General features: G+C 33.3%; 1 protein-coding gene across 9 annotated transcripts in view; it reads right to left on the bottom strand.

Annotated features, from left to right (window-relative positions):
• Positions 1-14,089, bottom strand: part of OSBPL9 (oxysterol binding protein like 9) — a 112,479-nt gene that overhangs the window by 52,864 nt on the left and 45,526 nt on the right. For all 9 annotated transcript variants that reach the window (XM_016120267.2, XM_016120271.2, XM_016120268.2 and 6 more), the window contains one exon: positions 5,375-5,451. In XM_016120267.2, coding sequence (XP_015975753.1) covers positions 5,375-5,451 — 77 coding nt within the window. The remainder of the gene's footprint in view (positions 1-5,374; positions 5,452-14,089) is intronic.

Below are 14,089 nucleotides of genomic sequence, written 5' to 3'. Positions count from 1 at the left end.
AATATGATTTATGATAGTCTCTTAACAATACTGAGTTTTCTTCAATTGCATATATAAAAAACTCTATGTTCTAGTTACATATTTAAAGAGGTCCAATTTCATACTAGAGATAACTATTTGTTATAGACATACAGTTCTCATTTCCCTAATCCTAGTATAAAGTTAGTATGCATAAAAGATGTAGCATTTAAAATGAAGAGTAATTACACAATACAAGAAAACTTTACCCATTTTATCCCAAGAAACTGTAGGACTTCGAGGCAAATTTGGCAACTCAAGTGTTTTTAAAGAAATCTATAAATTGTTTCAAAGGAAATTAAGTGACCAATGCCTTAAAACTATATATGACAACTGATTACCAACCCACATATCAAAAAGATCTTCAATACTTACCTTTGAACTATATAACTAAGTGATTATATTGGTAACCTTTTTTGTTGTTGTTGTTCAAGATAAAGAATAGACTCTGGTGATTAACAAGTTTTTTAAAAAATGCTGTACACCTTAAGCTTATAGAGTGATATGTTACAATGATGTCAATTATTTCTCAATAAAACCAGAAAAAAATTTAAAAACAATTATGAAATAAGAAAAACTAAACTTAAATTTCCCTCTTGTTGCATCCCATTTATATATTAACAATCAGAAAAAAAACACTAAGGTTTAGAGGGAGGGAGTCTTTAAAATGGCAGGAAGTCTATTGAGTAAAAAAATAGGCCATTATCTAATAGCTATAAAGATGAAAAATTACTTTACACAGAATTCATGTACTACTTTCAAAAATATTATTTCTACTAGAGAGTCCATTAATGTTTACCTATAAGTCACATTCTGCTCTGATGTCATCTCATAGTTGACAAATACTTTTGACAAAAATAGAAGAAAAAAAGAAGAAATAGGTTTTGAAAAATCATAGTTTCCTTAGGAATGTACCCAGCAACTCAGGCCCAATGGCTGGAACAGATAACATTACTGCACAACTCTTGGAGGCAGGATATGTAGCTCCATTATTTTGTCTGACCAGTACCCAAAAGTCTCAAAAGTAAACTCAGCCAATTGTTTCCACACACAAACTTGGCCAGCTGGAATAATTACACCGCTTGATACATGGTAGAAGCAGTCCCTACCTTATGACCAAGGGTACCACATTCCATGAGATTGTTTGCAAATTATCTGCAATGCTAAGTACATTAATAAACAAAAAGAAATATTTGTTCAAGGTTAGGAATGAACACTTTCTATACAATCCCACAATGGCTATGATAGTGTATAGTGTACTGCCTTGTTCACCACTGTATCTTAAGCATTTTCTCACACAGAGAGCAGCATGTATTAGGTGCTTAATAAATATCTGTTGAATAAATAAAATGCTAGATATTATGCTATAAAAACAGTAGCATAAACAGCTAGAAAATGTGAAAATGGCTAGTCTAACAAGCAGAAGAGAGAAAGTAAGGGGTCAAAAGGCCGTTGTTTTTCTATGTGAGCCTTGTGGCACCATTAAATTTTTTAAATTATGTACTGCTGCCCCAATTTTTACAGGTAAAATCTACATTGGTCACTTAATTTTCTTCTGAAACAATTTATAGATCTCATTAAAAACATGAGTTGCCATCATTTGGTTAGAAGTAAATGGCTCCTTGCCACAAAATGGATGAAATGGCTTTGTAGTGTATAATTACTCCTCATTTTAAATGTCCAGCCTTTATGCACTCTAACTTTACATTAGGATTTACATTAGGATTAGGAAGTTAACACATGAGAACTATGTGTTCATCTCTAAAGTAAGGGTGTGGGAAAAGCCATTGCTATTATTTTATGTACTTAGTTTAAAATTTTTTAGAAGCACGACTTACTTATATCATTATTGTAGTTGAAAAAAATTCAATCCTCATTATGATTTTTATTTCCTTTACTAGCTCTGTAAAGGCAAGAACAATATTTTCTTTATTCACAATGATATCCCCTACAACCAGTATAGTGCATGGAACACACAAGTGTTTAATAAATATTTACCAAATAACTTTTCTGAAGTTATTCTCTATATGTTCTGAATTAAGCATTAACTATTTTTAAAAATTTCAACTTTATTTTTATAAAAGCAGGAAAATATATAAGTTCTAAAAGATTTCCATAGAAAACACAGGTAAAATAAATTTCTGGCAGTTTAAGGAATAACTTTTAACATCTATAAAACTATACCATCTGGTTAGCTGTTTTCCAAGAGTTCAGATAAATGGTCCAACACTAGTGCAATAGAATTATTTTTTAAAAAATGAATCCTAGAATCCTAAGTTCTAATTTAATAAATAAGTAGTATGTGAAGGCAGAGTGGAGGCAGATAGCATTTCAGAGAGAGAGAACATCATGAGCAAGAATGTGGAGATCAGAAATGAAAAGATGTGTTCAGAGGAACACACCTAAGTTCTAATTTAGGAACCAGAAATTCATTTTCCCTCAGTAATAACAAGGTTGGCAATAGCCCTTAGTGGAATTTTCCTTCGTTATGGGAAACCCAAGTAATTGGCTACTTCTCCAAACCACTTTACCTGTGGAAGAGGTGACACATCTATATTGCAATCATTTCCTTTGGGAAACCAAGAGCCTCAAGGGAGAAAAACAAAACATTTATTTTTCTACATGATACAAAAATAAAATCTAATGAGGCTGGGGAAACAATACAATCGTAGTAAACAAATCTGTACATATTGAGAAATTAAAATGTATATTTAAAAGCTAATCTTTAGTGAAGTAGCTTAACATTCATGAAAAGTACTCAAAAACTTTCTATTAATCTTAGTTACCCAGTTAGACATATAGCCATTATAGGAAAGAGCGTAGAATACATCTCAGAGCACTCAATAAACAACAATGAAGAAACAACCTATATATCATCTGTTTGTAAATTCCTTCAATAATTTCTTCATTTAACTAACCATTATTGAGTGTTATTTAGAATGCCAAGTTCTGGGAGTGGGAATGGTAAGAGTAGTATTAGTAATGGCAGCTAACATTGATCAGGTTCCTATAAAGCTAGGCATTATTTCAACAAACTTGTATTTAACTCATTTAATGGTCAAAACAACCCTACAAAGTAGGTACTTTTATTCTCATCATTTTATAGAGGAGAGTGCTGGAACTCAGAATAAGTTCAATGTCAAGATTTAAGTGTAAGTGGTAGCACCAGAGTCAGGTTCTTCACCACACTTCACTATCTCTAGGAACAGAATCTTTGCCTTTTTTTCAGTCAAATTAACGTTTAATTACATATTTCCAAATGCCCTTTCCTCTGCATACATTAACTTTAGAAAAATATATAAAGAACTCACTCTTTTGTATTACATGTATTTTAAAATATCAAAGCTATCATAATCTGACTTCCCAAAGTTATTTTTTTTTCTTTCTGTTATTCCCAAAGACATGTTAAATTCTCTTCTTAGCAAAAGCTCATAAATTCCAAAATTGAATCAAATTAGGTATGTGACCTTAAGGAATCTACATCCTAACTGAAGAGGTAGGAGCTATATATATATTTAAAGATAAACAATTAAGAATAGGATAAGGACTTAGTGAATTGTGCAATGAATGTGGCATTCAAAGCAAAGAGATCATTTTGAATTGGGAGCCAGAGAGGAGTAAGTCAGGGGAGGCTCCATAGAAGAGGTTGGTTCTGAACAGGGCTTTGAAGAAAGTAAGTAGTATGTGAAAGGCAGAGTGGAGGCAGATAGCATTTCAGTGAGAGAGAACACCATGAGCAAGAATGTGGAGATCAGAAATGAAAAGATGTGTTCAGAGGAAAGCAAGGAAGCAGCAGTACTCTAGTAGAAGGTTTATATAGAGATATAGTGGCAGAAATGTTTAGAAGAGCAATCTGAAAATAGATCATAGACTTGAATGTCAGTCTAACAAACTGTAGAAGGAACCTCATCTGCCACATTTCATTTAATATGATTCTTAAAACATTTATCTTCATATGAATGTCAACTAATTGAAAAAAAAATTTTTAAACAAGAATAAAACATTTCCCACTGGATCACAAATTTGCTGAAATGATGCTACAGTCATTTATAAAACTGCCTAATTTAAAAAGAAACCTATAGAAATTATGAAGTTGCTTTTAAAGTTGCATAGCCCAACAGTAACTTATAGATCTCCTGGTTCAACTTATAGTTACTTCTTAGTTTCTTAATAATCACAGCCTCATCTAATGTTTTTTAAACCTCTATCTGAACACTTTCAAGTGATGAGGAGCTCACAATCTTGTAGGACCTGAGATACCCTATACTACCTTGTCTAATCTATTCAGTTCCTGGTATAGGACAAAGATAAATAGAGTTATAAAACATCTGTTTTCTATAATCCTATAATCAAAACAAACTCTCTACATGCCACAGTATAAGCTCTTTCATTGGAGAATACACGTAGGAAACTATCTTTGGCCTGGCAGGGTAAACATTGGTGCTTCTGTCACCCAGCATCTTTTGTTCTCTATTCTGACTTTGCTGGGGGTCAAGGGACAGTCTCCTACCCTATCGGTAATGTGTTTCTGGAAAAGTAGATAACATCTCAGCTCCAGGAGTGAAGCATATGACTGACTGTGAGACTGCGATTGATCAGGATTGGGAAAATGACAGAAGCTAAGGTGATCAGTACTAACCTATTAATCCTATCACAGACCAGAAAGAATAGTAGCCTCCTATAGACTTGGAGTTTCAATGAGGGTAGGCTGAAATTGCTGCAACCATCTTACCACGATAAAGGGAGAACCTAATTAAAAATGAAGCCAACCCAGAAAAACTGGAACTGAGAAATGGAGATGGGGGAGCTGGGTCCTCAAGGCATTATTTAAGTGCCTACCTCAAACCACTCCTAAGCCAGATTTGCTTCTTTTCTTAAACCAGTTTGGGCTTTTTCTTTCACTTTCATCCTAAAGGGTACCACCCGACACATGTGTTAATGGCCAAATACTTTAACAGGAAAAGTAGGTCAACTCTCAATACTTATCTATTATCAATGCATTGTTATATAATTTGCTTATATCAATAATCAACTATAAATACTAAATTTAAAAAAGGAATCTGGCACATTTTAACATAGCATTTCACTTTCAAAATTGCTTTGCAGTTTTGTTTCTAGACAAAATTCAGTATTTTACCCTATAGAAAGCAGAAGAAAATGACTATACTGTATAACACTGCAAAGTTAAGAATAAGCAACTCAGAAATTAAGTTTTCATTACATCATATCAGTTATTAAAACACACACACACACACACACACACACACACACACACACACACACACATACACACACAAAGACAGAAAACAAGAAAACTAATGAACTATCCATCCAGAAGCCAGGTAAAGACTCTTACTTGAAGCTGAAGGGTATGTCGTAGAATTGTTTCTTCTAAGGCATGGATCCACTTCTCTCGCTCGTCAGCATCACGAGCTGGAATAAAAGATTATAAAAATTAAAATCTTATTTTCTACAATATAGCTCTACAGTATTGAAAGTAAAAGTTTTAAACCATGATGCTAATAGAAAAGACTTTGAGTTGTGTCAATTCCTTAATAGGATCGCCCTTCTATCGTTTCCAAATATCCAATCTATTTGCAGCAATTTACAACAAAGGGAATAATTTTGTTCAATAATTGTAGGCTACCTACCCACTGAAAACAACTAGAAAAGCTGGAATAATTATTTAAAAATACTGATTGACGGCATCAGAAAACAACAAAGTAGTAAAGAGTTAACAGGCCAAGATCTAGGGGAAGACAAACATCTAGGAAATAAGCCAGGTATTTAGGGCCACTTTTCTCCTGGGAGTATTATAAATTTCAGGAGAGTTGTTCTAAACTAAGCAGTGTACTTAAAAGTTTTGTCAGTATTTTTGAGCAGGAGGTATATGGGAACTCTATGTACTTTCTGCTTAATTTTTCTGAGAACCTAAAATTGCTTTAAAGAGAAAGTCTATTTAAAAATAAAAATAAAAAGCCCCATAAAGGCAAAAAGTTAGAGATCATGGCCCACCAACCATAGGGAATCTAGAAAAAAGGTCATGTTCTGATTGGGTCCTCAAAGGTGTGTAAGAATAAGGTATTAAAAACAAAACAGAATTGTCTGCAAATATATTCTTACATTCAGATTGCTGTCTCTTTGCCCTGTTGGCAGTTTCTTTTGCTGTGCAAAAGCTTTTTAGTTTGATGTAGTCCCATTCATTTATTTTTGCTTTTACTTCCCTTCCCTTTGAGGTCAAATTCATAAAATCCTCTCTAAGTCCAAGGTCCATGAGTTAAGTGCCTATGTTTTCATCTATGCAATTTATTGTTTCATGTCTTATATCCAGGTCCTTGATCCATTCTGAGTTAATTGTGGTGTATTGTGAGAGACAACAGTCTAATTTCAGACAACTACTTAGTCATCTGGGAAGCTCAGAAAAATCACGATGCCTAAAATGAATTAAAAGAACCTCATGTTGTTAGTGACTCTCAACACCTAGCTAACAAAAGCAAATGAAAATCTTTTCTGTAGGAGGAATACCTTAGCTGCTAAATCATTTATATAAATAATTTTTAAATATAATGTCTAGCACATAAGCAAAGATAACCAAGGATACAATGAGACAAAACCACACATAAATGAGAAACAAGAGAAACAGATCAATAGGAACTCTAGATGTCTGAACAAACAACCCTACATTTTAAAAGTAACTATGCGTAACACATTCGACAAAGACTGAAAACTTTGACAGGAACTTAGACACTATTTTATAAATGATATATATTTTTATTCTATTTATGTTTGTCTATTTATTATTATTATTTATGCCTACAGCACCTAGTCTTCCTAGGCAGTCTCCCATCCAAGCACTAACCAGGCCCACTCAGCTTAGCTTCCGAGATCAGACATCAGGCACGTTCAGGGTGGCATGGCCGTAGACCATGGTCCATGGCTCCACTGGGGCGCAAACCCAGGACCTTCTACGTGTAAAGCAGGCACGCTAACTGCTACACTATGGAACCACTGATAAAGATTTTTAAAATAATTAAATGTAAATTCTAAAGTTGAAAAATATAAGAAGCAAAATTAATGCGTTTAATGGCAGATTGGATCAAATAAAGATACACTTAGAGAAGTGAAAGAAAGCAGAAGAAACACATCAGAACAAAAGACAGTCAAAGGGATAGAAAATATAGAAAGGTAAGCAACACAGAGAGCGAGAGGGTGTAACATGAATGTAATTGGAATATCTGTAAGAGACAAAAGAGAGAAAGGAAAAGAAGCACTATCTGGTTGAGAATTTTTCAAAACAAATAAAAGACATTAAGCCGCAGATTTCAGAAATCCTAAGAATTCTGAAGAGTAAAAAAAAAAAAAAAAAATTAAAAAAATCCACAGCTAAGCTCATCCCAGCAAAATTTACTGAAAACCAAAGACACAGGAAATATCTTAAAAATAGCCAGGAATGGGGATGGCGGAGAAAAATTACTCTTAAAGAAGCAACAGTTAAATGGAGCTAAAGTCTCAAAAGAAACAAGGGAACCAGAAGACAAGAGAGCACTATATTTAATGACTGAAAGAAAAAAATTTCAATCTAGAATTCAGTGAAAAATATCCTTCAGGAATTAAGATGAAATAAGTCATTTTCAGACCATCAAAAAACAGAGAATACCAGCAGACACTCATTAAAATCTGAAAAGGTATCCTCCATGCACAAGGAATAATGTCTAATGGAAGGTGGTAGAAGCAGAAATGAATGTAGAGCAACAAAAATGATAAGTGCATGGGTAAAACTAAATGAATATTGACTGCACATAATAACATCTTCTGACTTTTAAATAAATATATCCAAAATTAAAATACGAAACAATTGCAAATAAATCGGGAAAGGTAAAATGGAGTCAAAGAATTCTAAAATATGCTCATTGAGAAGACAAAATTGCCAATTAACATTAAATTTTGACAACTGGAGGATTCATGCTATAATTTTTAGTCATCACTAAAAAGTATTTTTAAGTGTGTAACCTCCAAAATAAAAAAAAAAAAAAATTCAATAATGAAAGAACACTCAATCCAAAAATGACAAGACAGGAGAAAAAAGAAACAATATGTAAGAAAAAAAGAAAATGCATGGTAAGATGATAAATTTTTAATATTAGAAACATCAATAATTAACCATAAATAAAGTAAATGCTCTGATTAAAAGAGAAAGTTTTTAAAACAAGATTTTATATGATGCTTGCAAGAGGCACTTATTAAATATAAGGATTCAGAATTATTGAAAATAAGAGTATAGAAAAAGATATACCATAGACACTCATCAGAAAAAAGTGATGTAATTAAAATCACATAAAAGAGACTTTACCACAAAAGGAGATCAAGAGGCTCACTTTGTAAATACAAGAGGTTCAAGTCATTAGGAAGATAATAACAAATGTAAATTTACATATAACGAATAACATGTTTTCGAATGGCTGAAACTTACAAAATATAAGGAAAAATATACAAAACACCACCACAACCACAGTGGGAGATTTTAATACATCTTGCTCATTAACCAATAGCTCACCAAACAAAAATCAGTAAGGACCTAGAAATTTTAATAATCCATGATGAATATTTGATCCACTGAGCCTACCTAGAACACTGAACACAACAAATGTAAAACAGACATTCTTTGCAGCACATGGAACATTTCTAAAAATTGACCATATAATGGACCCTAAAACAAGTTTCAACAAATTTCAAAGGACTGAAATCACACCCAGCTATTCACAGTAAAAATTCAAGCTAGAAGTCAGTTTAAAATGTATAAATTAGAAAATATTCAAATGTTTGGAAAATTAAAAATAAAACATTATTAAATAATCCATCGGTCAGAGAAAAATATCTCACTAGAAATTGGAAAATATTTGGCACTGCATAAATAAGAACATGACATATTGAAACTTGTTCAAGAATGCAGTTTAAAGCAATACAAAAAGAGAAATTTATAGCCATACGTATCTAGAAAAGAAAAAAGGCTAAAAACAGGAAATTAAGTTCAAAATGAGCAGGAAAAAAAAAGATAAGCAACATACATTAATCAAACAGAAAACATAAAATATATATATATATCAATAAAGCCCAAAGTTGGTTACCTGAAATAACTAATGAAATTGATAAACTTCTAGCAATACTAATATGAGGAGGAAACAAGTGCTTGAAAAAAAAATAGGGCATGTCAAAATGAAACAGGAGCCAACCTGAAAGAGCTCCAATGGCCGATGTCTAAAAATCCTAGCAACAGAATAAATGATAGTAGCGGATTGTAACTCATAGAATAAAAAGAAATCCAAGAGTCCAATAGTGACATAAATAATTGAATAAGTAAACAAATGGAGACGGCGCCACAGCTCTTCCTTCAGAATTACAATTCATAGTATAGAAAGAATGAGAGAAATTAAAAAATTACCATTAGACAAACACTACAACATAAGTATAGGTAAGATCCACTAATGGCATATCGATAGCTAAAATCAGTGGGCAAAAGTCTAAGGAGAAACAAGATATTAGCAGGGTCTGAATGTATCTCCCCTACAGTATTTGTCAATTATAAAGAGAAATAGTAATTTTATGATCAAGAAATCTGCAGACACCACCTTAATCCAGTGATCGAGGTTAACATCATCAGTAATAAATTTATTGATATCACATACCCCTCAATACAATCTGCTGAGAAGGAAACAGCATCACTTCTGTTACATTCTTGACAAAAATACACAATCTCGTTCTAATAATGAGAAAACATCAGATAAGCCCAAATTGAGAGACATTTTACAAAATAGTTAATATTCATCAAAAAAGTCAAGGTCATGAAAGACAAGAATAAGGAACTGTCATAACTAAATGCAATGTGGAATCATGGATTAAACCCTGGAAAAGAAAAGTGGCATTAGAGGGAAAAATCAAATGATCTCTGTGGTCTAGTTAAAAGTATTGTACCAAATGGGTGGATGATCCAGTTCAGGACATCACAACCTAAGCAGGATGAAGAAGGCATATGTACATCATGCCAAGGGACAACATGGCATGAGGCATCAAAGCCTGAAGCAGGATGAGGAGGGAACCTACACAGTGGAAAAGTCCAGGACAAGGAGTCAGAGCCCAAAAAACTAATTACATCTAGAAGATCTGATTAAATAAGTAAATAGAAGAAGAAGAATAAAGGGTTTCCCACCATTGGACAAATATGGTAAGAGAGAAAAGTGATTTCTGGGGTGTTATCAATTGGAAACGAAGATATTATAAACTCATGGTTTTCAATATATATAATAAACACATATAGAAATATGAATATGGATGCACATGTGTGTACATACATACACACACTCACACACATAACATTCATATATTTCTTAGCTTTGAGAGGGCCTAGATGCCTAGTACAAAATGTTGATTTCTAAATACTATGCTCCATTAAAAGGAAATAGGCCTCCTTAGGAAAATTGTTGATTCCAAAACTAAGAGACGGAAAGTAGAAAATGAGCCTAGAACATAAATGTGTGCATGCGTGTGTACACAGGCCAGAGAACAGGAAAGGAAATGCTCAGAGAATGATAGGGATATGTCAAAAAACACACAAAGTTTAATGGGAATCCAGCCGGCCGGTCAAGGACAATTTAAGCATCAAAAGAAATAATGATAGTAAAGATTTATGATCTATTGAGTAAAACAGGAAACCATTAGCTATTACTGATATATGTATTATAAGTTTAATGAAGAATGGAATATTGGCATAGCTTTGAAATACTTTCCCACAAAATATTAAGAAGGGAAAAGATAAAATTTAATAGCAAAAGCCTGACGGATACTATTTAATCAGGTGATCAAAATAAAGGTTGTCAGTAGGGGGACAAATTGAAATAAGAACACAGCATCACTTTTGTGATCTTTAGGCCAAAGATATGTAAGTAAATCAAATCATAAAGAAACGCCAGAAAAAAGAGCAAACTGAAGAACATCATACAAAACAATTAACCTATAATCTTTAAAAATGTCAAGGTCATAAAAGTCAAGGAAAGACTAACTAACCTAGCCTACTTTCTCCCATTCTCCCATGAGCCAATAAACAAACCCTAGTAGATCTAATAGGAAAAATATCTTCGTATATGAAGCACCAATTAGATGTGTGGTTGTTAGTCAATCATAATAAATTATTTGTTCATGGGAGAAATACAAATACAGTAATGATATACACAATTAACAAACCACATGAAGAGGCAGCTCTCTAGAAGTAAAATTAAAGATACTAATTCAGAATCCCTGCTCAAAGAGCCCAATTTAATTAGTGAAAACTACTTGCAAATAGTACATTTATGTTCCTCAAATATATAAAAACAGGTTAACTTTTCCTCCCTCTTTTTATAGTCATTTATACATTCAGTTTAGCTCTAGAATTTTTTCTCTAGCACCTACCTCTCTTCTTCATTACATTTTTCAAGTTCTCTTTCCATTCTCTGAGTAAGTTTCAAATTTTGTTTCGCTATGACCCACAATTAAATACATTTTATAACATGATCCAGTTCACAAATACGTATACACGTATGTGTGCTCATACACATATACATATAGTATTGGAACATTCGTTTCACAAAATAATGTTTGCTTTTACTACATGCCATATTTTCTCTGTGTGTATTTCACTTTTTAAAAATGCTGATCTTGGCCCACTAAACAGGATTCACAATCCACTAATTGATTGCGATCCAGTTTGGAAAACACCACTCTAAGCCACTCCAACACCCTACAAAACTACTGCTTTTCAGCATCTCTTAAGCAGTATAGGATAAAGGCTAAGAAGGTTGGCTCTGATACCTACTTTTGCCCTTATTCACCCAGTCCTTGAGCAAGTTATTTAAACTCTCTGAGGTTTACTCTTTTTATCTATAATCTGAGGATGATAACATTAACCATCGGGAAGATAATAGTACCTAGACCTTACAAGGCTGTTGTGAGATTTAAATGAGATAATCTGTACAATATTTACCACAGTGCCTGACATATACTAAAATATCAATGTTATTATCCCACACTGCCTTAAGAGAAAACATATTCTATTAATAATCTAATAAATGATAAGCCAGAGAAAATAGAGAAAGGATTACTGGTCATTTCCAATAATGTCTAGTTTATATGAAAACAGTATAAAGCACACAGAAAGAAAAACAATATCCAACCAGTAAGTAAAATAGTTATATTTTCAGGATTCTATAATCTTAGCTCTTTTATTACATATCTATTCACATTCCCTATATTATGCATATTTGAGCTAGATATTAAGATAAGTTTCTTAAACTCCTATACTTTGCTATTCCTGATCCACCGCTTAGGAATCTGTTCTTAGTCACATTTTCTTCTCCTATATAAGGCATACAACAACTATGAATAAATTACTGCCTGTTTTGCAATTAAAGTAAAAAAGAATTAGCCTCTATAATCAGGAATGCCTCCTTTTCTCTGAAAGTTATTGTGAAATGAAAATATTATGCAAAAACAATATTTACGAGATGATGTGCTGAGACAATGCTCAAGTATCTATGGAGCCCCAAGACATATCAGGTATTATGTTAGAGATATGCACAAAGACAAGACAGTCTATGATCTCAAGTAATTCAGTCTCCTGAAAAGTAAAATCACTTGGTTGGGTAGTACATTGTTTAGTGAGAGGTTGGTTATCTTCATCCATTCTAACAGCTTCTAATGTCTGCTTATTAGAATCCTATTCATTCTTCTGGGCTATGCTAAAATGTCACCTTATCCACATATGTCACCCATGATAAGAGGAACTGATCTCTCCTCCCTTAAATTTATTCAAATATTTCAATACTCTGATAGCATATAAATATATGCCGTGTACTAGTCACTGTCTTAGGTATTAAGGGCACAACTCTGAGCAACAGTTTATAGATCTAGGCCAGCAATACTCAGGGTCCAAATCTGCCTTTCTTATCTTAATTCCCAACAGACTCCTCCATGAAGCACTACATTTCAGTTACACTGTACTTACTATTCACATGATTCAGGTTGTTCCCTCAGCTGAAATGCCTGAGTCTTGTTTCTGTGTAAATAATAAAAGCTAACTCTACTGAGCACTTAATTTGCGTCAGCACGGTCTGACCCATGTCTCTAAACATTTAACATGTATTAACTAATTAATCCTCACAACAACTACATATGATAGGTATTATTATCCTTATTTTTCAGAATAAACAGAAAAGTTTACTCTTTTGCAATGACATAGTACCTAGAAAGCAGCAAATAAAAACGGAGTGCCTAGGCTTCAATCAACCCAGGCCCTGTTAAATAAGCCTCATCCCATGCTCTTCTGCTCGACAAAGTCCTTCTTAAGAGAGAACAATATAAACCTTTTCACACTTTGGAGTTAGTATATGAAATAGAAAGAACAAGAGCCAAAACTCTAGTTGGAAAACTTGGGTTCAAGGCTTAGTTACACTACTTGTGTGACCTCAGGAGGACAGCACTTAAAACCTGAGTTGCATCCATAAATTTCAAAAGCGGTTAATATCATTAACTACCTCACTGGTCTGCTGGAAAAATCAAGTGATATAAGATATGTAACAATAGGGGGACATTGAGGCCAGGGGGTCCCTATGGCAAAACTATTTTCAAGATAACATTAAGATGTTATCTGTGTTTTTCACTGTGTTGGCATCTGCACTGATAGTGGAAGAGCAATCAATGGTGGTTAAAACTACTGGCACCTTAGCACAAATGGAGGTAATGGCACTAAACTGAACGGTAGTCACTGTATTCTTCACTGCCATGTACTTTCAGGGGGAAAAAAAATTCCTAAATTCCTATTTCACTTAAGAATACTCTTAAATCTCAACTCTTGAGTATATGCTTTTCAAATAGTCTTCATGACAAATGAGAAGTATGCATAAAGCACTTCTGTTGCATACCAAAAATGATTATCTCAGGGAAAAGCACTCGTGCAATTGTCTGAGTTATGAATTAACTTTTCTCATGGAACATCACTTTTAGCTGAAAGGACAAATGACAAACTACATTATTCGCACTGGAG

Source organism: Rousettus aegyptiacus, unplaced genomic scaffold (assembly GCF_014176215.1).
Source record: "Rousettus aegyptiacus isolate mRouAeg1 unplaced genomic scaffold, mRouAeg1.p scaffold_m13_p_1, whole genome shotgun sequence".
In the NCBI taxonomy this organism is placed as follows: Eukaryota; Metazoa; Chordata; class Mammalia; order Chiroptera; family Pteropodidae; genus Rousettus; species Rousettus aegyptiacus.
This window is presented reverse-complemented; position numbering and strand designations above follow the sequence as displayed.